Below are 22171 nucleotides of genomic sequence, written 5' to 3'. Positions count from 1 at the left end.
ACATTACATGCCCGGCATTTTGTGTGTTTGCCTATGGAAACTGCTGAGATGGGGTTGGTGGTTCCATCTGGGGTGACTTGTGACAATCCTATGAGTTCCAGAAGGACTTGAAGGGCTAAGGGTGATTTAAAAAATCCTCTAATTGAAAGACAATTACATTTTCTAAATTACCTCCTCAGTATGATATGGTTTTGCTCGAAGTATTTTGTGTATGTTTATGTAGGGCGAGAAAAAGATTAGAATGGTGTAGGCATACACCAAAATGTTAGTCATGGTAATTAATAAATGGCAAGATTATAGATCCTAGTTTTATGTTTTTATTTCTCCTTTTTGCTGTTTTTGATTGCCTTAATTTTCTTTTTTAATTAATTAATTAATTTGACACAGAGAGAGCACAAGCAGGGGGAGCTGCAGGGAGAGAGAGAAGCAGGCCCCCACCAAGCAGAGAGCCCTGGTTGTGGCTCCATCCCAGGACCCCGGATCATGACCCAAGCCGAAGGCAGACGCCTAACCGACTGAGCCACCCAGGTTCCTCGATTGCCTTAATTTTCTACCATAAATACATATTACTTTCATGAGATGAAAAACAAACTCAATTTGTAAATGTGTAACACTGAGCTGCTGGTGAAAAGCAGCAAATTTTAAAAATAAGTCTATTTTGTTTTGAGATTAAACGCTTCTCCTTGGACTAAAAATAAAGAGATTTCCTAAGACTCTGTGAGACCGTCTGAGAGCAGGAAAACATACAGGATCCTCCCATCCCTCTCTCTCCCACCAACTGTCTCCTAGGGTTGCTTCTTGTTTTCAAAACCAGCATCATGATTTGCCTACGTTTTCCCTTCCTGGAGCATCACGGTTTCACAGAGCCCAGGTGACTGCCTGAGGAGCTTTCTCCACTGCTGCTGTCCTGCTGATTTGAAGTGCTCCTCAGCTATGCAGGGCTGCGGGAGGCCTTCAGTCCCCAGCTCGTTTTTGTCACCTGTGTGTATGTAGAAAGATGGAGTCAAACACCTCCGTGGGTCTTTGGGCAGCATGTAAAGCAGATGTGCAGCTGTCGAAAGGACAGACAGCAGTAGTCACGAAGAAAGAAATGTTCCCTCCCAACTAGCAGAGCTAGACCACAGGAAATGGGGCAAAGTCGTAGCACACTAGACAGCGTACCCAGGGACCACAAGTTGCTGATACAGCCCCTGCTTCCCTGCCAGTGCTGCGGGCCTACTGGTAAACCTCAGTTACGGCCATAACCGAACCCAGGTGGAAAAGGCAGCATCGGTCTCCCCAACAACAGTGCCACATCGGGGTGCACCACCATTTCTGGTGAAAGCCAACAAACCAAACACGTGTTTTTGCACGTGTTAAAGACAACTGTTCTGCAGACAGGTGGCCCATCAAAACCTTAAGAGAGGTGTAATCTGTACTCATTCATTTGGTCAAATTGTTACTACATGTATTTACAAGCCAAACCACCGGCCTCATCAGCATTTTGGAAAGTGCTGAAAGACTAGAACATTTTCTTTTTCCTAATAGTCATTATATTTACTGAAAGAAAGCCTGCCCTCATGTTTCTTTTAACGCTTTATTGAAATGATTTTAGATGTTTCCATGTGAGAACATAGTAAGGCAATGAATGACAGATTCATTTTATTTCAGATCGAGACTTTGGGAAACTGCCTCCGACCCCACCACTCTGCAATATTCGTGCTTAACATTCGTGAAATGTGCTGCAAAGCCAGTCTGCTCTGACATCGAAATGCTACATAGTCTGAAAATTCTCCCACCAGCAGTCTTCCAGTTACAATGAAGTAGCATAAGATATACACTTAAAACACACACACACAATATAGACACACGATAGGATTCTAAGAGAAAGAAAGCCCAACATCCGAAGAAACACTTCAATAAACTTTGCGCCAAAAGCTAACTTTAAAGAAAAATGTGCTGGCAAGAGTTGCAGTGTTAAGATGATGTTTCTTTTCCTCTCCCAGAGACTTTATCATGAAGTTCCATGGTGCAATCCCAAGTTTCTAAGTGGCCTGCGGGATAAAAAAAAAGTGATTTTGGTATCAAGTCCATCAGTTTAACATGTACACAGACATTAGCTTTCAGTCTATAGGGAGTTAAGGTCAAATATCAAATACTAAGTTACGGACAAAGATGGATTAAAATATGTGTAGGTACAAAAGAACTTCCATGGAATTGTTCTGAGACGTTTGGCAATTGAGTTATATTTCTCAACCAAATACAGTATATGATCTCACACTGAATCCTGTACAGAAAGAAAAAAAATGTTTAGCAAAGGACATTATTGGGTCACTTGGCAAAATTGGTATGTAGATGGTAGATCAGATCAAAGTATCAATGTTAGATTTTCTGAAGTTGATCATTATACTATGGTTATTTCAGGAATGACTTTGTTCTCAGGAAATACACACTGAAGTATATAGGGGTATAGTGATATAGTGAGTGTAACTCAGATGGCTCAGAAAGAATTTTATATCTCTACACAGAGAGAAAGAGAGACGAAAAGAGAGAGAGAGGCAGGAAAAATGGAGCTGCTAATGGAACAAAACACTAACAACTGGTGACACGGAATAAAAGGCGTACGAGGGCTCTTTGTGCTATTCTTGCAATTTTCCTCTAAGCTCAAAATTATTTCCAAATCGAAACACAAATAATAGAAGTTATACTTCTTTTGACTAACCATACCTAAAGCAAATCATTTCTTTTTTTGCCCCTGAATAGTTGTGTATTATGCTTACGCCATGTTATTTTGAAATGTTACATATTGCTTTGAATTTAAACTTGAATCGCCATCCCTCCATTTCTGATGGAGGGGTGCTGAAATCTCCAGCTATGATAGTGGAGCCAGTGATTTCTCCTTGCAGCTCTATCCATTTTTACCTCATGTAGCTTGATGGTCTGTTGTCCGGTGCACACATGTTAAGGTTTGTATGTCTTCTCAGAGAATTGACCCCTTTATCAAATGCCTTTCTTTATCCCTGATAATTTTTCTGCTTTTGAAGTCAGCTCTGTCAGAAATTAATATAGCTTTTTCTTGGTTTTGATTAGGGCTGGAGTGATTTATTTTATCTCCCCATTTACCTTTAATCTATCTGTGTCTTTTTTTTTTTTAAGATTTTATTTATTTATTCGACAGAGATAGAGACAGCCAGCGAGAGAGGGAACACAAGCAGGGGGAGTGGGAGAGGAAGAAGCAGGCTCATAGCAGAAGAGCCTGATGTGGGACTCGATCCCAGATCGCCGGGATCACGCCCTGAGTGGAAGGCAGACGCTTAACCGCTGTGCCACCCAGGCGCCCCCTATCTGTGTCTTTATATTTGAAGTGGGTGTCTTGTAGATGACATATAATCAGGTCTTGTTTTCTGATCCACTCTGACATTTTCTTTTTTCTTTTCTTCTTCATAATTTTATTATGAAAATTTTCATCCAGAAAAGTTGAAATATTTGTACAATGAAAATACATAGGCCCACCACCTGCAGTTAACAGTTTGGATTTCCTTCTCTCTGCTTGCATTGCCCATATGTTCTTGCATGCTGTCTACTTTATCCATTAGAGCTCTTAGCATATTAAATCAGATTTGTTTCAAATTCCTGGTCTGATAGTGCCAACATCCCTGCCTTGTCTGTTTGTAATGCTTGCTCTGTCTCTTTAAATTATGTTTTATTTTATGCATTTTAGTATGCCTTGTAATTCTTTCTTGATAGCTAGACTTGATGCCCTGAGTAAAAGGAACTCTCTAATAGGTCTTCAGCGATGTGGTGGTGGGATGTGGGCTTAAGGTAAGGGTTCTGCAGTCCTCTGATTTGATCTCAGTCTTTAGTGAGCCTGTGACTCTGGACTTGGAAACTCACAGGTGTTTCTCAATGTTTCCTCTCCTCCAGCTGGAACCAGATGACTAGAGCTGAATGAAGTGGGTATTTCCCTTCTTCTAGGTCAGCTGGGTTCTGATAAAACGTCAACAGGTTAGGCTATAGGTAACTAGTAGCCACTCAGGGTAGGCCTTGCTAAGAACAGAGTGCTCTGCTGTATTTAAAAATGAATTCCTCCCACTCCACCCCCCCCACCGCCGCCCCACCTCCACCCCTACCCCTCGCTGCTGGAAACATGAAAGGAATTTTCTCCAGTATTTACTGTGAGAACCTGGCAGAGCTCCTGCAGGTAAATCTCGCAAAATTGTGGGTACCCTGCTATGACTGGGTCCCCCTGGAGTTTTTTTTTTTTATGTTTTTTTATTATATTATGTTTTTAACCCTCCTAGTTGTGTGCACAGAGTTTCCTGTGATTTGCCAACTGCAGTTAAGGGTTTCCTACTCCAGCGCTGTATGCCAGCAGCTTCCGCCAGGGAGTCTTCGCTCTGGTGAACTCTAACTCCCCCACATCCGCCTGTCTCTCCGACCCTGGGGGCAGACGTTTGCCCTTTGACCTCCCCTGTCTTACAGATCCGAGAGGAATTGCTGATTTCTCAGCCTGTTCAGCTTTTTCTTGTTAGGAGGAGTGGCAGTTTCTAAATTCCTTGCCTGTGGAACTGGAAACCAGGGTCCCTCAAACTGCCCTGTCTCTGTATCTTGTTCGGTCCACGATACCGTGACTTTGTCAGGAGTGGTAGTCACAGGAGCGCCTGTATTATTGCTAGCCATGGTCCTGGCACTTTTCTAAGCCGTTCCACATATGTTAGCTCATTTAGTCCTTGTAACAACCTTATGAGATAGGTACTGTTAGAACCCTTTCTTTATAGATGAGAAACGGAAGCACAGAGAGATTCACTTAACGATTCATGCCCGTTATTAAATGGGAGAACCAAGAGTCACCTCTGGGCTGTGTGACTCCAGAGTCCGCCCTCTTCATCACCAGTCTGTCTCCTAGCTCTTTGGTATGGTCCTGTCCACTTCGAATCCATTTCCCAGTAATGTGCTCAGTATCGACACTTTCCTAGGATATGGTGTTGTTCATATTCATTTTGACTAATCGATGGATTACTAATATCAATATAGTATAAAAGGAGTCTTTAAAATTATTTCCCCAAATATCTGGATTGTTTAAAAAAAATTTTTCTCCCTTTCCCTTACTTTATGAAGCAATTTTGTGGTTTGAAATACATAGAACATTCTGAATGAGGCATTGTTTTATCTTGAGGTTGAAAAAAGTTGTTCACCAGCTAAAAGACATGATACCATATCCATAAACAGATGGATAAGGAAAAGACTCGAAGCTGAAATATATAAAATGAAAAACCTCTTCAAGCAATAAACTGTGGAAGTGTATTTCCCATACATTTTTAAAAAAGATTTATTTAGGGGCGCCTGGGTGGTTCAGTCAGTTAAGCATCTGTCTTTGGCTTAGGTCATGATCCCGGGGTCCTGGGATCGAGCCCCAAGTGGGGCTCCCTGCTCAGTGGGGAGCCTGCTTCTCCCTCTTCCACTCCACCTGCTTGTGTTCCCTCTCTTGCTGTGTCTCTGTGTCAAATAAATAAATAAAAAATCTTTAAAAAATATTTTATTTATTTGACAAAGAGAGAGAGAGAGAGAACAAGCAGGAGGAGCAGCAGAGGGAGAGGGAGAAGCAGACTCCCCGCAGAGCAGGGAGCCTGATGCGGGGCTCGATCCCAGGCCCCTGGGATCATGACCTGAGCCGGAGGCAGACTGCTTAACCGACTGAGCCACCCAGGTGCCCCTCAGAGATTTATTCTTTTCATGATTAAGGTTAAAGTCTAGATATCAGTGTGTGTGTGTGTGTGTGTGTGTGTGTGTGTGTGGGCGTGCATACGTGCATGTACTTCTGTGTTATTTCTGGAGTAACTTTTTTCTTGCTGTTCTGTTTTACTTTCTAAAACTTGCTATATCCAAACTCATATTTAAAAAAAAAACAAAACCTCATCTTACTTCAAACAGTTCTTCAGTAACAGATATGGTTCTAGAAAAACTATGCCTTCAAATCTCATTATAGCAAATATCTTTAAAAGAAAACTCGTAAAGATTTCCCAATAGTGGTGTTGTTACGTTACTAGAATAACACTTATTAAAACCCTAATGTGACCAAAGAGTCACATTATGCGCAGGACAGCAGGACAGCACCCAAACTAGATTGTAAGACATTCTAATTTTCACTTGTGTTTCATTTTCACTTGTGTTTCTTAAAGCAAACCCAATGCATAATCCAGTGTACCAAGTTTCAAAATTCCCTTTTCCCTTTGCTACCTTACAACCCTGCAGCCGGCCCACCAGTCTCTCATTCAACAAAGTCCTAAAGCAGCCCAGGTGGCCAACTGTACCACGTACCTGATTCTCTCCCCTCTCAGCTTTTATTATATCGACTGACTTGGTCTCCTGACGTCTTTTTACATTTCCTTTTCACTTTGCACATGACAGTAGAGAGCCCGGGCCTGGAAGGGCCATGAACTCTCCTGCCTTTCTCCCTTGTCTCCAGCCCTGGGCATCTTGGACCATTCTCTGAATTCGGCGGCATCAATGTCCCAGGAATCAGAGGGACAGGGCAGGAGCAGCAGAGATACAAAGCAGGCAAACACAAACTTTCATTAGAGAGAAAGGGGCCAGGAAGAGAAACCTTTAGGACACAGGCATTCATATACATCTCCTCAGCACACTTCCTTGAATCAAACAGTCACAGCTGATTAAGTGGTGACTTTTTTCCCAAATGCTAGAAGATAATCCTGGTTCGTATTTATTTAGGGTTTACTGTGCACCAAGCACTTACCTATTCTCTTAACATGCATCATCCCAGTTATCTATCCCGACCACTCGGAGAGGAGGTACCCTTACTTTTCCCACTTTGCAGAGGAGGAAACGAAGGCGTCGAGAGGTTACATAGTCCGCCTGAAGTCACACAGCTGGAATGTAGTGGTTTCATTCAGATTCAGACCCGCAGCCTCTAACCCCAAAGGCTGGACTTTTAACCACAAGATCAGTAAAGTACTCCCCAAACGCTTGGTATCAGTTTGGTCCGATTTACATTTTTAGACCTACTTTGTTCTTTGGCTGGGTGTCCAAACATCCATGTTTTGAACATTTCCACGCTGTGCTATCTGCTTGCCTTGCAGAGTTGCTGGTGACATTTTTATTTGTGGCTCCCCTTCTTAACTTGACACCTAGAGACACATGTGGTAACCGTAACTGTATCAAAAAATTTTTTTAAAAACGAATCCACCCACAGTTTTAGATCCTTCCCTTCTAGAGTGCCTTGCTCCCGTCACTAAAGGGTCTGAGAAGTAAGACTTCCCTGATGCCTGTAATGAAGGGAAATTAAGTCATGAGTCCTTCTGGTTTGTTTTTACTTTATTCAACTGGACAGAGAAATCTTATTACCCTCACAACTTTGGCCTTCCTTCGTGAGTTTACCTCTTAGTTTTGCTTAACTTTCCCTAGGCAGGTTGAAGTAAAGAGGCTTACTCTGTTTGCGGGCGTATTCCGCTGCTTTGGGCGCTGTTAACATGGCAAAGGGATGCAGGGAGAGGCGGAGAGGCGGAGCTCGGGGAACCTGAAAGGAGAACAGTCCTCTTTTTAAAAGCTGCACACGCTTTGTGCTGTTAACACCTGCTAGTTATAGCACTTGGTCTGTTGAACCAACCCATAGTCCTTAGCTCTAAGCACCTGTCAGGGAGACTCACATTTCACACGGCACGCACGGTCCTACAACTGCCTTTTGCTCCCACTCTTGGTCCCCTTTGTCCAGGATGCCCTTTCCTACACGGATGCTCTTCACATTGTTGCCTTTTACCTGGGATAACAATTTGCTCCTTTTCTGCCTAGAGGCTCCTATTTTTCGTTTGAGATGTAGCTCAAATATCACCTTTTCTGAGAAACTGGCCCCGTGTCTTCCCACCCCCACGCCCCCTGCTCTCCTATGCAGGCACCCCGCACCCCCACCTTACCCCAAGGCAGAATGACTGACTCACCCATCTGGGAAGTCAAAGCATGCACTCGCATAGAACAACCCCAGTGGGTTGTAGTTAGTTATAGCCCACAGTCTGCTGCCCTGGAAACTTCTTCAAGGTTAGGACTGTCTCTTCATCCCTTCCTTCCTTCAACAAGTTTTCAGTGAGCACCTACTATGGGCCAGGCCCTGTGGTTACGATGACAGACAAGGTTCCTGCCCTTCTGGAGCCAAGCGAGGAAACGCAAACAACAAACCATCCAATGTGATACGTTTAATAAACAAAACAAAATGATGTGCTAGCAGGTGACTGGACAGCCACCACTTCAGACAGAGGGCCAGAGAAAGCCTCCAGAAAGAAGCAGTGTTTCAGCTGAAATTTCTAGAACGAGTGGCCGCCAGTTAGGGGAAGTGCTGGAGAGGCGTGCTCCAGGCAGAGAGAACGAGAAGGTCTTCTGGGAATAACCTGTGTTTCTAGACACAGAAAGGGAGCTAGGGTGGCAGGAGCACAGTGAGAAAGGAGAAACTGTAGATGGGGCTGAGAGGGAGGCAGGCAGGCGCCAGATAATCTGGGTCCTTGTTGGCCACGGTAGAGAGCTGTGCGTCATTCCAGGACTCAGTGGAAGTCATTGAAATAGTTTCAAGCTGCAGTGTGACCAGGTCTGATTTAGGGTTTAAAAAGAGTGCTCTGGCTGCCGGGTGGAGAATGGGTTGGGTGTGGAAACAGGAGCCCAGTTAGCTAATGTAACCTTCTCTCTGCAGGGCTGCACAGAGTGCCCTACCTAGGAGGCCCTCAAGGGTTACTGACTAGTTGAACGACTACCATTCTAGTCAAGCGATAGTGGTTAACAGCACGGACTTTAGTGTCAAACAGGCTGTGCGTGAGTGCGGGCTGCACCACCTACAAGATGCGTGACCTTGGGCATGTCACCTAACTCCTCTGTGTCTGTTTCTTCATGTGATAATAATAATACTCGTAATGGCCTTATAGGGTTGTGGTAGGAAACTCTTTTACTGGACGTACAGAGACATATAATAGAAATCATCCCAATGTCTAAAATGGAAGAATATATAGAGAAGTTGGGGCGTACCCTTACAGCACAATGCTGTGTGCAGTGAAAATAAACGGCAGGGATGAATTTGTGCAGCATAGTGCTGAAGGACAAAAGAAAGCCCTGGAATAAAACATTTGCTTCAGTTATAAAGACTGCCTTTTATATTACTTCTATCAAGTTCAAAGAACACGTAAAACTAAACAATATATTGGTGGGACACGCATATGTGGTAACACTAGGATGAAAGACAAGAAAATAATAAACCCACAGTTCTAGATAGTGGAAAGAAACGTGGAGCGACAGGAAGGGTGGGGGCTGGAGAGGGTGCGCGGAGAGCTCCCAAACTGTTGAAACTGTTCCATTTCACCCCCCTGGTGGAGTTGCTGCTCGCTTGGGCTTTATACTTTAAACTTGCATTGTAAGAATTCATTTGGACATTATGGATATCGAAAGCATGGTTTTCCATCTCCCATCACGAAGACCTGCCAATATTGAACTTTTGTTTAAACCCAATGGGTCCCTCTCCTTATCGTGAAAATCCATTTTCATTTCTGTACACTTCAGGCTGGGTTAGCATCCTTCAAGAAGAGAAAACACTCGTCAGATTATCATAGTAAGTGCCTGGAGTCTGGGGCTGCAGAAAAGTGTGACGGGGGAAGATGCGACTGCCACAGAAAGACCAGGCTGCTGTCAACGGTCTCCTGGATGGGAGACAGGAGTGGGGGTGGGTGTGGAGATAATAACACTAATGTTGAAGGCTCCCCTCCCGATATGCGTGGTCTCACTGAATGCTCAGAAGGACCTAGCATAGTTTGCTAAGTATAAGCATGCATATTTTCACATAAGGAAAATGGGAATCAGAGAAGTTAAATAACTTATCCAAGGCCACCAGCTAGCAAGTGGCAGAGCTGGGACTGGACTGTTTGCCTCTGAAAAGCCTGCTTTGGGCTCTGGATGGAGTTAAGTGATGGCCGCTCAGACTTTGGGGTGTGGCTGCAGGAAGAGAGAAGGAGTAGAGGTTCTGATGGTCTCCAGCCACCTCTCCTTGTCTTTCTCCTCTCTCGGTTACACTAATTTTTACTCTCTGCTTCCCTTTCCTTTTTTCCCTCTTTTTCTGACAAATGGAACTGAAGAATATTTTTATTGCTTGCTTGCTGTGTTGAAAGCAGATTTACACTCCTTTTTCTTCAGCTTAAAATTGAGTAGGTGATTTTATATTTATCTGAAGCTAATTGTAAATACCGTCATTTGTGTGAGACCTTTAGCTGATTTTTTTTCCCTATAGGTCCAAGGTCCTCGGCAGAAAAATGGCTCCCTGTCATCAAATAACAGCTCCCTATCAGGAGTAGAACCTGAGGATAATAGAATTGGTGAACAACGCTGGGCCCATGATGCCTTTCTGTCACCAGGTGGCAGCAAATACTCCTGAAGAAAGCCGTCAGCCTAAGCACAACCCATATTATATCCTGTAGCCGACTCTAGCGGCCAGACCGTCCACATAATCTGATTAGTATTCTACAGGGCTTGAAGCTCTTGCTTGGAGAGGATTTTAGCTCTCACTTAGGAGACATTTTATCCAAAGGAATCAAAGTTTATTCAGATATATGCAGCAATTAGAGAAGAAACTTTGTCAATAACTTCTTTTGAACAACCCCATCTCCTGGTTAAAACAATTTTTTTGAAATTATGTTAAACCTCAAAAGACTGTTAAAATAGCTCTTACAATTTAATCCATTGAGACGTTTTACTAATTTCTCTTTTAAGCTGTGGAGGAGGTCCCGGAGTTGAGCTGACATATAGCAGCGATAGCAAGGCCTGGGCCGGCATTCTTGAAGCAGGGGGGAGCTTGTGGGGTCCACAAGGGTAGAAGATCCTTAGACTCTTGTATTTGTGGCTCAAATGGTATCATACCCTTTGTGATCGTTCGGTGTCTAGTATAGGCAAAGTTGGTATTATGTTGATAATGTATAAGGATGGTTGATGGGCTGTTTAATTATTCAGAGCAGTGGTTCTCAACCAGCTGTGCTTTTGCTTCTTAAGGGACATTTGGCAAAGTCGAGAGACATTTTTGGTTGTCACACTGGGGGAAGCTATTGGCATCTAAAGGGTAGAGGCCAGTGATGCTGCTAAGCGTCCCACAATGCACAGGACAGCCCTGGCCCCACCCCCCTACACAACAAAGGATTATCTGGATTGAAATGTTGCAAAACCTTGATTTATGGGAATATAGAGGAAATCAGATATTCAAGTCCCAAGTACTAGGACCTTAACTATAGTTATTGTTTTAAGGTTACCATGTGTCAAGCATTAAGGGCTTTACTAGTACTAATTCACCTCATTTCCCACAACAATCCCATTTTCTGGTCCCTGTTTTTATGATGAAATCAGGGGTGATGGAATTTAGAAGACTTGCCCAGAATTCCTCTGCTCAGAGTGGTTCAAACCCAGGCAGCCTGGCTTTAGAATCCTCATGTTGAACCCTTACCCCAAGCTGCCTTCCAGATACAAACCAATAAATGAGCTGATATCCCAGTCATATCCTGTAACAATATACAAATGCAGGTGTTTGAAGGAAAGCTCCCTCCATGACCATCTTATCTATTTCCCTTTGGAGCTGGTCATTCTGTAGTCCATGTGCACATCTGGGCTTTTTGGTTTTGGTCACCGATGTGAGAACAGAGACTGTGCACAACCAAACAAGGAATGTGGTGAATAAAGTCTCTTTACTGAATAAAAGACTGGATAGATAGATTTCTGATAGAAATTGGCCAGCCCACCTCTAAAGAGCATGGCTTCCTATTCTGGCCCTTTAAAATGAACCTGGCTACTTGGTTACATGGTTTGAGCTACTTGGACACCTGTGTTTCCAAACCTTCTTGACTGATAACCCAACCAAGACCAGAAGGGTTCATAGGGCCATCCCCTCCAGGATGTGATTTTCCATATTTGCCCTTTGACCTTGTGAGTTGAGGCCAACCAGTCAGCGCCTGATGCCTGCGCTAGCCGTCCCCAGGCACCAGAAGTTGTGGAAAAACAAAATGGCTGAACCAGAAGGGATTGAGCTGAGATATTTATGTGTATGTGTTGGGGGTAGGGAGGAGGGGAAAAAAAGAACTAAAAGATCTGGACTTTCTTTAAAGGCCAAGGACAACTTGGTCTCTGAGGAGCACTGGGCCTGGGGTGGCTTATATTTCAACCAAGGTAGAATGTTAGCTCCAACATAAGATATAAGACCCATGAGAAAATTATCTTGTCTGACTTATTCACCCTTATATCCCTTGTACCTACAACTAAATTGAATGAATGAATGAATGAGGTTGAAACTAGGATGATCAGAGGTAAGGTGCTGATGTCCTCTGTGATCAAGGGACCTTGAGTCTCAGGACAAGAGCCAACTTACACAGGGATTAAGGTGATGGGACAGTTGGATTCAACGTTACAATACTTCAAAGTAAATGCTTGACTCTTAGGCTGGACCTGGTGAGCTCTTGGTTTTATATGACCCTATTGTTCACTGTATGGTCTATGGATAAAGAACAGGGGGAGCAGGCATTTCTATGGTCATAGCCTTGTCCCTGGTCTGGCCTTCCTGCCAAGTCATGGCGGGACATCGAAGGTGACAGTGTGAGCAGAAGGCTGGGTAGGAGGGTATGGATTCTCTCTCTTCCCTCCCTGCACACCCCTTCTGCTCAGCTCCCTTTCCTCTTCCCTTTTCTAGAGGTATCTAAAGGTAAACCGATCAGTGTTCACCTCTAAATACCAGCTTGTATTTAATGTTTACTAAATGCGCATATGTCCATAAATAGCAAAAACTGAACTGGCTGTAGAGATCACTCAATATTCAAAAAAAATTTTTTTACATCAGTATATGGAAACTCAAAGAGGGAAAGGGACCTTGGGCTCCGTGAAAGTGGTGTCAGAACTCAGGTCATTGGACTTCTGATAGTTGCTGCGTCTACTGCTGTGGTTTAAAGGACTCTCGTGGGAAGGAGAAGAGTGGCAGCAGCGAACTACAGAATTTCTCATGAGATTGAACCTTGCAGGTCTTGTCCTAGTTCTGAATGTTCTAGCACATCATGCAAGAGGAGCACTTGGACTTGCCAAACCTACATTACAAAACGTGTGAGTGAGAATTCTGTCCACCAGAAACAGAGGCAGAATCTAGACTCTAAGCTGGTGCCCCATTTGCTGCCTCTACTCAGCCTTACGCAAAATACGGTTGTTATTACTGACACAGCCCCCACGTAAGGAAGTCATTTTACAAAGATTTATTATCCAAGTAAGATATGGCTACATCTGGTTTTGTACATTTGATTAAAAAAACTGTTGTTTCATGAGGTTGAAAATGTTAAAAATACACTACAAATGTATAAAATAAATTTTCTCTAAAAATCCCTTTTATTGATAGTCTCAGATCACCCCTACCTTAGTAGCCCCAGAATTGGTAGAAGGATCAGCTCCGTACATTTTAAAGACTTCCTCAATTGGGATACTGTTCTGTTAAAAAACAACAGCACCAACAAATGCATTATCATATCATGGCTTTTCTTATATTACAAAACAAAGAAATTATACCTCTGGTATGTCCAGTATCATGTCTGGATAGCATGGGCACTACATAAATAACTTCTGAATAAATGGATACATCAGAATCTCCAGCATCTAATTATGTATGTCTTTTCATTCCATTTCTTGCTTTTTAAATAAATGTTTTCACAATACCATACAGGAATCAAAGACTTTTTATTACATCTTAGAAACACTTAACATTTGTAAATCCTAAGCATTTAGAAAGATTGGTTGAAAAATAAAATAGATATGCATTAATATAAAAATGCACATAACAAATATAGTCTCCATAAATGCGAGTAGTGTTCTTTTCCTTACCATTAAGATTCCAGCATAAGATGATAAAATCATTGCTTCTCTTTCTTTCCGGTTTGGATACACAGGTCTGTCATGAAATGGCATTTTCCTAAGGGGGAATATGAATAAATAACAGTGGAAGGTTTATTTTTGTTCTTTTTGACACCTGGTAAGCTTATAATAATAATAACAATCCATAATTAATCTCCAATGGCCATGTGTTATGCACTTATTTACAAAACTGAGGTGGTTAGTCTGCCATCAGTAAAGTGCACACTTTGAATTCTGGATCTTCCAACAGTGGTGATGAATTTGCTTTCATCTGTCCATGTTTTCACAGCTCTCAAACACTGGCCACTATGGTGGACAATTATGGTTTTGCCAATCTATATCCTCTTCCCCTTATTGTGGCAGAACTCTCCCTTCTTGCTCGGGGGAACTGCTTTACCCATTGTAAGCCTATCTGCTTCTAGGGAAGCCAAGAACACCCCTAGATTCCAAGGGTGGAAAACACCCTGTGGACTAAGCTAGTCAGAGTATCCCATCCCCCACCCTCCACCTCTGGACAAGTCAGGGGCTGAGGCACAATTGAGACACAGTTCTGTGATTTTTTTCTTCATCTATTCTCCTATGGACTGAATATTGTGATAAAATGGGCTAAAATTAAGAATAATGTCCACTGATGGGTGGCTCAGCCAGTTAAGCATCAAACTCTTGATGTCAGCTCAGGTTATGATCTCAGGGTCCTGAGATCGGGTCCTGAGATCGAGCCCCTGTTGCTGAGTGTGGAGCCTGCTTGGGATCCTCTCTCTCTCTCTCCCTCTTCCCCTCACTCCACTCACGCATGCTCTCTCTCTCTCTCAAAAAAAGAAGACTGTCCACCTATAGGAAATAGTCCAGAAGTAAATCCTGATGACATTATTTGAGTTTTGAATCAAGCCATGCCTAGTGTAGACCTAGCCCTGGACTTTTCAAATAAAGTTAATAAATTCCTACTCCCCTCCCATTTGGGGGGGGGGTTGTTTAAGTCTGTTCAAGCTGGATTTTCTGCTTATTACAACTAAACCCTAATTGATATAGCTACCCAAGACGGTAAGTGTTCTAAGGTGATGGAACAGAAAAAATAACTGGCCTCTGAAGCTATTAAATCCTGGCCTCATTAGTTCCTTATTCTTACCAACTGAGTGAGTCTGCCTGACAGATGATCCTGGAAAGGGTTCAAACAGCTCTAGTCCAAATAGCTCAGCTCAGGGATAAATCTAGTTAAATGCTTAAGAAATTGTATTTGATAGTCCTTCGAAAATGACCACAGCATTTACCCACAGAATTAACCATTTTAAAAATCACGGCACATGCGTGATAAAGCACAGTTATATTTCTAAGACACAACATTATGTGTGAGAAAGATCATCTGACAGAAACCAATCAGCAGAGATGCAAAATATGTCAACATGACTATGTTGACAACTGTGGGGTTTCTTCAGGTGTCTAGCTGGCTAGGGGTCCTCACCCTGCAGTGTTTTCAAATCAGAGTGCCTCACGGTGGAAAATGCCAGACAGAAGCTTTCTCTATCACTACTCATAGTCATACATTTAAAAAAAAAGATGGAAAAAAAGAAAAAACCTATTTCAACTCACACTTTTTCCCACTCCAGCCAAGTTAAGTCTTCTGAGTGATCCAGCCATTGCAAAGCAACATTGATGGCCAAGTCATAGTGTGCCTGGAAGCAGGAAGCACAGACAGCAAAGGGAGGGGCTTAGACATTGGCTGAAGAACCCCCTGGACCCAATGACAATGGCATTGCTAAGCCTATGCTACTATTTTGTCATGTCCACAATGGGAGGATCAACCACTATGTCCAGTAGCCTGATACTCAGATTATTTAGAGATCTTCAGTCATTACGTTTTCCTCTTACTAGGGCCATTTTTTAATCTTTGACTCATGGTGACAGGAAAAGAAAGGATAGATTGTTGGAAGGAAACTACGAATCGGGGGGGGGGGCGACTGGGTGGCTCAGTCGGTTAAGCCTCTGCCTTCAGCTCAGGTCATGATCTCAGGGTCCTGAGATTGAGGCCCGCATCAGGCCCTCTGCTCAGCGGAGAGTCTGCTTCCCTCTCTCACTCTGTCCCCTCCCCCCACTCATGCTCTCTCTCTCTCTCAAATAAATAAAATCTTAAAAAAAAATAAGAAACTGGAAATCAGAGAATAGATTCAAATCTAGATATTGCCAACAACTCATGGTATATCCTTGGGTAAGCAACTGATGTTCTCAGGGCCTCGGTTTCCTCAAATTTTAAAATAGAAAAAGGTGAAGGTGGGGGAAGAGGGCCACAGAAAATGATTTTCAATTATGTGAGCACAATGTCAGAAATGCGCTCCCAGGGGCACAGGGGAGTCAGGGGGAGAATGGGAGGCTTTTGAGAGGAGGCCCCGGTGGAGCTGGGGCTTGAAGGACAGGACGAGGAAAACTTCTGTCGGTGAAGAAGGACATCCTGGGTGGAGGGGCCCACACGAGCAAAGGACTGCAAGTAGACCCAAATGAGTGGCTTGCTAAGAGTTTTGTATACAGTAAAAAGCTGAGGACCAGTTCGAATGTTCATTCCTCTCCTACAGGCCATCTTTCTGGTAATTTCTAAGCATATTCACCTTGTCCCTGTCAAAATCTTCCTACTTTCCTCTCTATCCCCACCTCTGGAAAGGGAATGTTGGTTTTGTGTTGGGGGTTTTAGATGGGTTCTAAGGTTCTAACATTGTTTAAACAATGTACAGTTGGCCCTTGAACACCCAGGGGTTAGAAGCACCGACGCCTACAGTCTAAAATCCTTTTGTAACTTTTGACTGCCCCAAAACTTAACTACTGATAGCCTGCTGTTCCCTGGAAGCCTTACCAATAACATAAACTGTCGATTAACGCATATTTTATGTATTATATTGCAGTCTTATAATAAAGTAAGCTAGAGAAAAGAAAATGTTATTACGAAAATCGTAAGAGAAAATACATTTAGGGTACTGTACTGTATTTATAAAAAAAATTCTGCGTATAAGTGGACCCACACAGTTCAAATCTGTGTTGTTCAAGGGTCAACTGTACTTATTTCTTTCAGCGACTAAACCAAACTAGAAAGTGAACAATGGCAAGAAAGAATGGTGATCAGTGGTTGAAACCCAATCCAAAGGTTGGTGCACAGACCAGAAGCCTTGGCATTGCCTCTTTGCTCATGAATGCAAATTCCCAGCCCCACCCAAACCTCCCGAATCAAAAGGGCCTGGCACTAAGACCTCATTAGAGCTTGAGAAGCACTTGTTTAATTGATTTAATTTCTCCATTTAACATGTGCCCAGAGAAGCACTTTAGAACCCCAAGGGGAACTGTTTTTCCAGCTCCAGGGAGGGCAGGCAGGGAGAGGGGGAGGGGCGGGGAGAGAGCCTTTCTTCTTATTGCAAGAGGAGTAAACAGGTAAGCATAAAAAAGCTGAGGGTTTATTAATTTCTTTTGAATTAGATCTTTACATAATTTCTTCCTTAATTTCTGTGAAGTGAACTTTCACTACATAATGTGAATCTGAGTGTCAACGTGAATAATGAGGAAGGATTTTAGGATTATTCAATTCTGTGGTTTTCTCCACAATGCAAATGGTAAAAAACAAAAGAAAATATTATTATATTAGAGAACTACATAAGTCATTTTGTCAAAAAAATTTTTAACATCACGTATCTAACATTTAACCTTGTACTCATTTGCTTTTTAATCTTTTCTAGGGGAGAAAGAGCAAAGAGCGAAAGTCTCATGACTTTTATGTTCTCATTCTTTTCACTTTCAGTGTAATGAGTTGAAAAGACCACGTGGAGGGCCCTAGGGTGAGAAGACGAGGAAGAGATCATTCTGGAGAATCAAGATTAGCCTTCTTCATGATCTGCGTTAGATCCTTGTTCCGTCCCCTGAACACAAATAACACAAATGCGACTTGCGTTGGCACGCCTTTCTTTACCATATCATCTAGAAAGGTGAGTTGCCTTCTTCCTTTTGGGTCAAATTCATTTTCCCGAAGTCTGATGCCAATATAATCTCCCCTTAAAAGCAAGAGAGCAGCATTGAACCATCGGGAATGAGAGGGGAGCTCCGTCTGCAGAAGAGCGTTCTTCCCAGTCCCTCCCTCCTCCACCAAAATACAAAGTCACTGGTGGCTCTGGTGGCTCAACTGATAGTCATTTTGATTTAAATAGCAATTCTTCAATGGTATAGGTTTAAAACGTCTAACCACTATGAACTTCAATCACATTTATCTAAAAATAAAACTCACGCAGTCGGAATAGAATTGATAGGAACGCAGAGGGGGGCGTGACACATTCCCACAAGCAGAAGAGATTTTGCAAAACCAAAAAGATTGAGACCCACTGTTTAAAACAAAGATTCCCTTGCTGCCCGTGTTAAACTCAGGCAGAATGTCCAAAGTTGAAAATTTCCAGCTATATGATGTTCTGTATGGAGGTATTCTCTTGCCCTAAGGCCTTTGTCCTCCCCCCCCCCATTAGAATGCAAATGCCCTGAGGAGGAGTTATGCGTGAAAACATACCTGGAATTTCACTTTTGTGTGTCCTGTGGAATCCTTTCCTAGGGGCCCTGGCAGGAGAATAGAAAGGGGGCTACCCCGGGGTGCAGGGTACGGGGATCAGGAAGAGGAAGAGAGACCCAATGAAGGAAAAAGGATTCTGGGTCCCCAGGGTCCGTCTGCACAGGTCCACACTTGGACCTACAGCTGGTTCTGTTTTCAAGGTCTCTACCATGCATTTTGGGCAAGCCACTGCCAGGGCGGAGGGGGTCGCAGGGGAAGGAGTAAGGTTGTGTCTGGTTCCCAAAAGCTCTTCTGAGTCATTAAGCTAAAGTTAATAAAAATTCTCAAGTTTTGCTTTCTAATTCCAAGATACTCTATTTAAAGTAGCCTAAATGTATTCTTGGGATATAAAATTATATTTATATAATTTTGAAATTCCAGCTCTACGTGGAGGAATTGACATTTCTGACAACATTTTTTAAAATTATATTGGCCTCCAAACACATACATGTAAATACGTGTAAAGTCATACATATTTTATTCCAGTATTTCTTAAGGACTTGTTTAAAAATTATTACCATAGTAGGCAGAGAAAGGATATTTGATGGGGACTGTGAGACGGTGTTTGATAAAAAGGATATCATTATAGTGCCTATAATGTATAAGTAATAGAATAGCCTTTTCCCCTCTTTTTATGTGCTCTGTGATTTTCAACACCCTCTTTAAAAAGTACCGAGTCACAGAAAACTACCACAGGAGAAATTTTTTTTCCAGGGGAAAACCTGACATTTTGTTTGTTTGTTTGCTTTTTTTAAAGTTCGGATGTCAAGAAAAGGAGATGAATTATTTAGTCGGTAAGACTGACAATAAGAGAGGCAGAGGCTGCAGTTGAAATGCTGAGCCCTTGGGTACATTTTGCAGAAATCTCTCCTCTATCTTTCACCAGCAGGGCCCTTCTGAAGGCGCATCCTGACCAGTACGGGCAGTCTGGGTTGGGGGCTCAGCTGTTCGGCTCTAGAATGCTGATGCCTCCGATATGCACGATCCTGGCAGAAACATCTCCCCAAGAGTCAGCATCCTGCTTTGCACCACATGTGAGGCCTCTCAGGCAGGAGGCAGAGCCTAGATCGTCTATCTGGCTTTCTCCCTTAGTGCAGGAAGAGATTCGTCCTCGGGCTTTTACCCACCCCCACCTCCCGCCAATATCCAGACCATCTATGACCTGAAACCCACGAAAGCCCAAGTGTAATAAAAGTTTATTCTCCATCATACTTACAGGAGCTTCTTCATTTCCTTCTTTAGCAGCTTTCTTTCCATGACTAAAGCCTTGTCCGACTGAGCAGATATCTGCAGCCTACACTGCACCTGATATCCTTGGGGAAGACCCAGGCTCTCTGAGCCTATAAGCTACAGCAGCAAATCAGACAGAATTTGAGTTAGGGATGCTATCACTCCAAATACCAGTCATGGAGTCCTAGGCTCTGGAAGGGAGCCGGGAGTGAGCAGAGCTCAGACCTCTTATCCAGCAGGTTCCAGGTGAGAATTAAACTGGCTGGAGGGTCGGGGGGTGGGAGGGCAGTGCACTGTACCTTGAGTTTGTCTGACACCCCTTATTCTTTCCAAGTTTCCCAACATCCACCATTTACTTATCCTTGCAATAAACTAGCAAGTAGAACAGTCACGGCTCAGGTAATAGTAGATGAGACTATTTGGACAGAAGCATCCAAACATACTGTGATCTGAATATGTGAGTTCTGTGTGCATTCAACATAGTTAATAGCAGGAAATCCACCTTGGTACAATGGCTCATAATGGGATTTTCTATAGAACCCATGTACAACTTCCTGTGGCCAGAAGGTCCTGGAAAGAACACGTCACCATGGCAAATATGAGGCCATGTCTTCAGTTCTTATCTCCACAGTGAACCAGAAATTGGAATTTACAGAATGGGGTCGCAAGGGGTTTGAAGTCACAAAAAAGGAGTTTATAAAAACAAAACAAAACATCACTTTTCAGTGGGGTGCCCGGGGAAAGGTATAAGTAGGATGTCAACTATGTCTGCAATGTTTTATTTCTTAAACAAGATCAAAAAGCAAATTGTGATGGTTAATTTTATGTGTCAACTTGGGTAGGTTACTGTGCCCAAGGATTTGGTCAAAAATTATGCAGGGTGTTTCTGTGAAGGTGTTTTTTGGATGAGATTAATATTTAAATCAGTGAACTTTGAGTAGAGCAGATTACCCTCCATCATGTGGGTGGGCTTCACCCAATTAACTGAAGGCTAAAATAGAAGAAAGATTGACTTCTCCCAAGCAAGAAGGAATTCTGCCAGAATTCCCAACCTGAGTCTCCAGCCTGCCAGACTATCCCCTTCAGATTTTGGACCGGCCAAGCCACCGCAATCACGTGAGCCAATTCTTTAAACTAAATCTCTCTCTGTGCATGTATACACACACATACATATATTTTCTGTTTCTCTGGAGAACCCTAATACACAAATATAAAAAAAAGGTTAACATTTGTTGACTCTGGGAAGATAAATCCACAGATATTCATTATATTACCTTCTGTACTTTTGAAATTGTACATGTGTTTTTAAATCATTACCGTGAATATGGCTGGAATAGATAACTGTAGAAAATTTTTAAAAAAATTGCAATGTATAAACATTAAGCTTTATTTAATTCAGCTCACCAACAATAAGCAGAGAGAAAACAGGATGTCATTAATTTAAATGAATTCTTCACCAGACCAATTTCATTATTCTGGACCATTCTTGCTGCCACAGCATCTGCTTCAGTCTTGGATGGGATGTGGAAAAGATGAAGATGAAGGGAGCGCAAAGTAAGAGCATTCCATAGGAAACGAATGAACTACCAGATAGTAAAATAGTTCTCTATGGGAGAGTCCACTGGGAGAGAATACTACAAGCCAGAGAGGGGACCTCGTAGCCTAGAAAGAAAAGCACTGGACTGGGAGGGCCAGATGCTGGGATGTGGTGTCCACTCCACCACCGACTGACTGGGGAGGGGGGGCTGTGACCAAGCCTCTTGGCTCTTCTGCACCCTAGTTTCAGGTGTTGTCTAAAAAATGATGAGCTTGGCTAACATCATCCAGAACACCCTAGCACTCGAAACTTCATAAAGGCTAGCATTGTCATTCTACTTCATTAAGTTAGAAAAGCATTTGTTGGTAGACCATTTGTCTTATCTCAATTCCTTGACAAGGGTCTGGGTGGGCTCCCTTAGCTTTGATGCCTTTTTCAAAAGCAAACATCTTAGTATTTGCTTTAACCCATTCTTGTTTGTAATTCTGAGGCAGCCCTTTGATTTTCAGACTTACAAAGGATAAAACATGCGTCTCTTGACCACTGTGACAGCTTCCTCTTAGACCACCCTCCCCGACCACCATTCAATATGGCATAATATACAAAGGTTGAAATCTTAAAAATATGAGCATGTCCCACCCCCAGGAAGTCCAGAGACCCAGTAAGCCTATCCGCTAGCTGTGTCACCTTGGATAAATAATTTGTCTCTCTGTGTTTTTGCGTTTCCTCTTCCTTAAAACAATAGTGAATGTTTGGAGAGGTCCGTACTAGCTGTAGAGTTCAGTGACTTACATGCATTGAGTATCCGCCTGGCTGAAAGGGGGCCATTTGCATAGTCTATTTAATTTAAATTTGAATTCAGCCAGTCACCATTCTTTTCTATCTATAGAGCTTTAACAAAAAACAAGACTCCGGCTGGAAATACGCACAAAAGAGCTAATGGAAAGATGTCAGCTGTC

General features: G+C 42.8%; 1 protein-coding gene across 2 annotated transcripts; it reads right to left on the bottom strand.

Annotated features, from left to right (window-relative positions):
- Positions 1-1568: 1568 nt before the first annotated feature.
- Positions 1569-20328, bottom strand: CUNH2orf80 (chromosome unknown C2orf80 homolog). Of its 2 annotated transcripts, XM_008687442.2 has the most exons (8): positions 19662-20295; positions 17822-17903; positions 15469-15551; positions 13852-13939; positions 13390-13461; positions 7426-7513; positions 7003-7124; positions 1569-2033 (listed from the first exon to the last, which is right to left on the bottom strand). In XM_008687442.2, the coding sequence occupies exons 1-8, from the start codon at positions 19700-19702 to the stop codon at positions 2025-2027; spliced, it is 585 nt and encodes a 194-aa protein (XP_008685664.1). In that variant the 5' UTR covers positions 19703-20295; the 3' UTR covers positions 1569-2024. The 2 variants fall into 2 exon arrangements, with proteins under 2 accessions (XP_008685664.1, XP_040497265.1); XM_040641331.1 differs by lacking the exon at positions 13390-13461 and having other exon boundaries at positions 19662-20328.
- Positions 20329-22171: the final 1843 nt, after the last annotated feature.

Source organism: Ursus maritimus, unplaced genomic scaffold (assembly GCF_017311325.1).
Source record: "Ursus maritimus isolate PB19 unplaced genomic scaffold, ASM1731132v1 scaffold_1, whole genome shotgun sequence".
NCBI classification, from domain to species: Eukaryota; Metazoa; Chordata; class Mammalia; order Carnivora; family Ursidae; genus Ursus; species Ursus maritimus.
Note: the sequence above shows the minus strand (reverse complement) of the source record. Positions and strands in the feature narration are given on the sequence as shown.

Coding starts and splice junctions, on each gene's coding strand:
- CUNH2orf80 (XM_008687442.2), bottom strand. CDS start 19,702: ATGGAAAGAAAGCTGCTAAAGAAGGAAATGAAGAAGCTCCT. Junction 13,940..15,468: donor TGGCTGGAGTGGGAAAAAGT/GTGAGTTGAAAT, acceptor ATTCCCCCTTAG/GAAAATGCCATTTCATGACA. Junction 7,125..7,425: donor GGAATACGCCCGCAAACAGA/GTAAGCCTCTTT, acceptor ATGTGTCTCTAG/GTGTCAAGTTAAGAAGGGGA.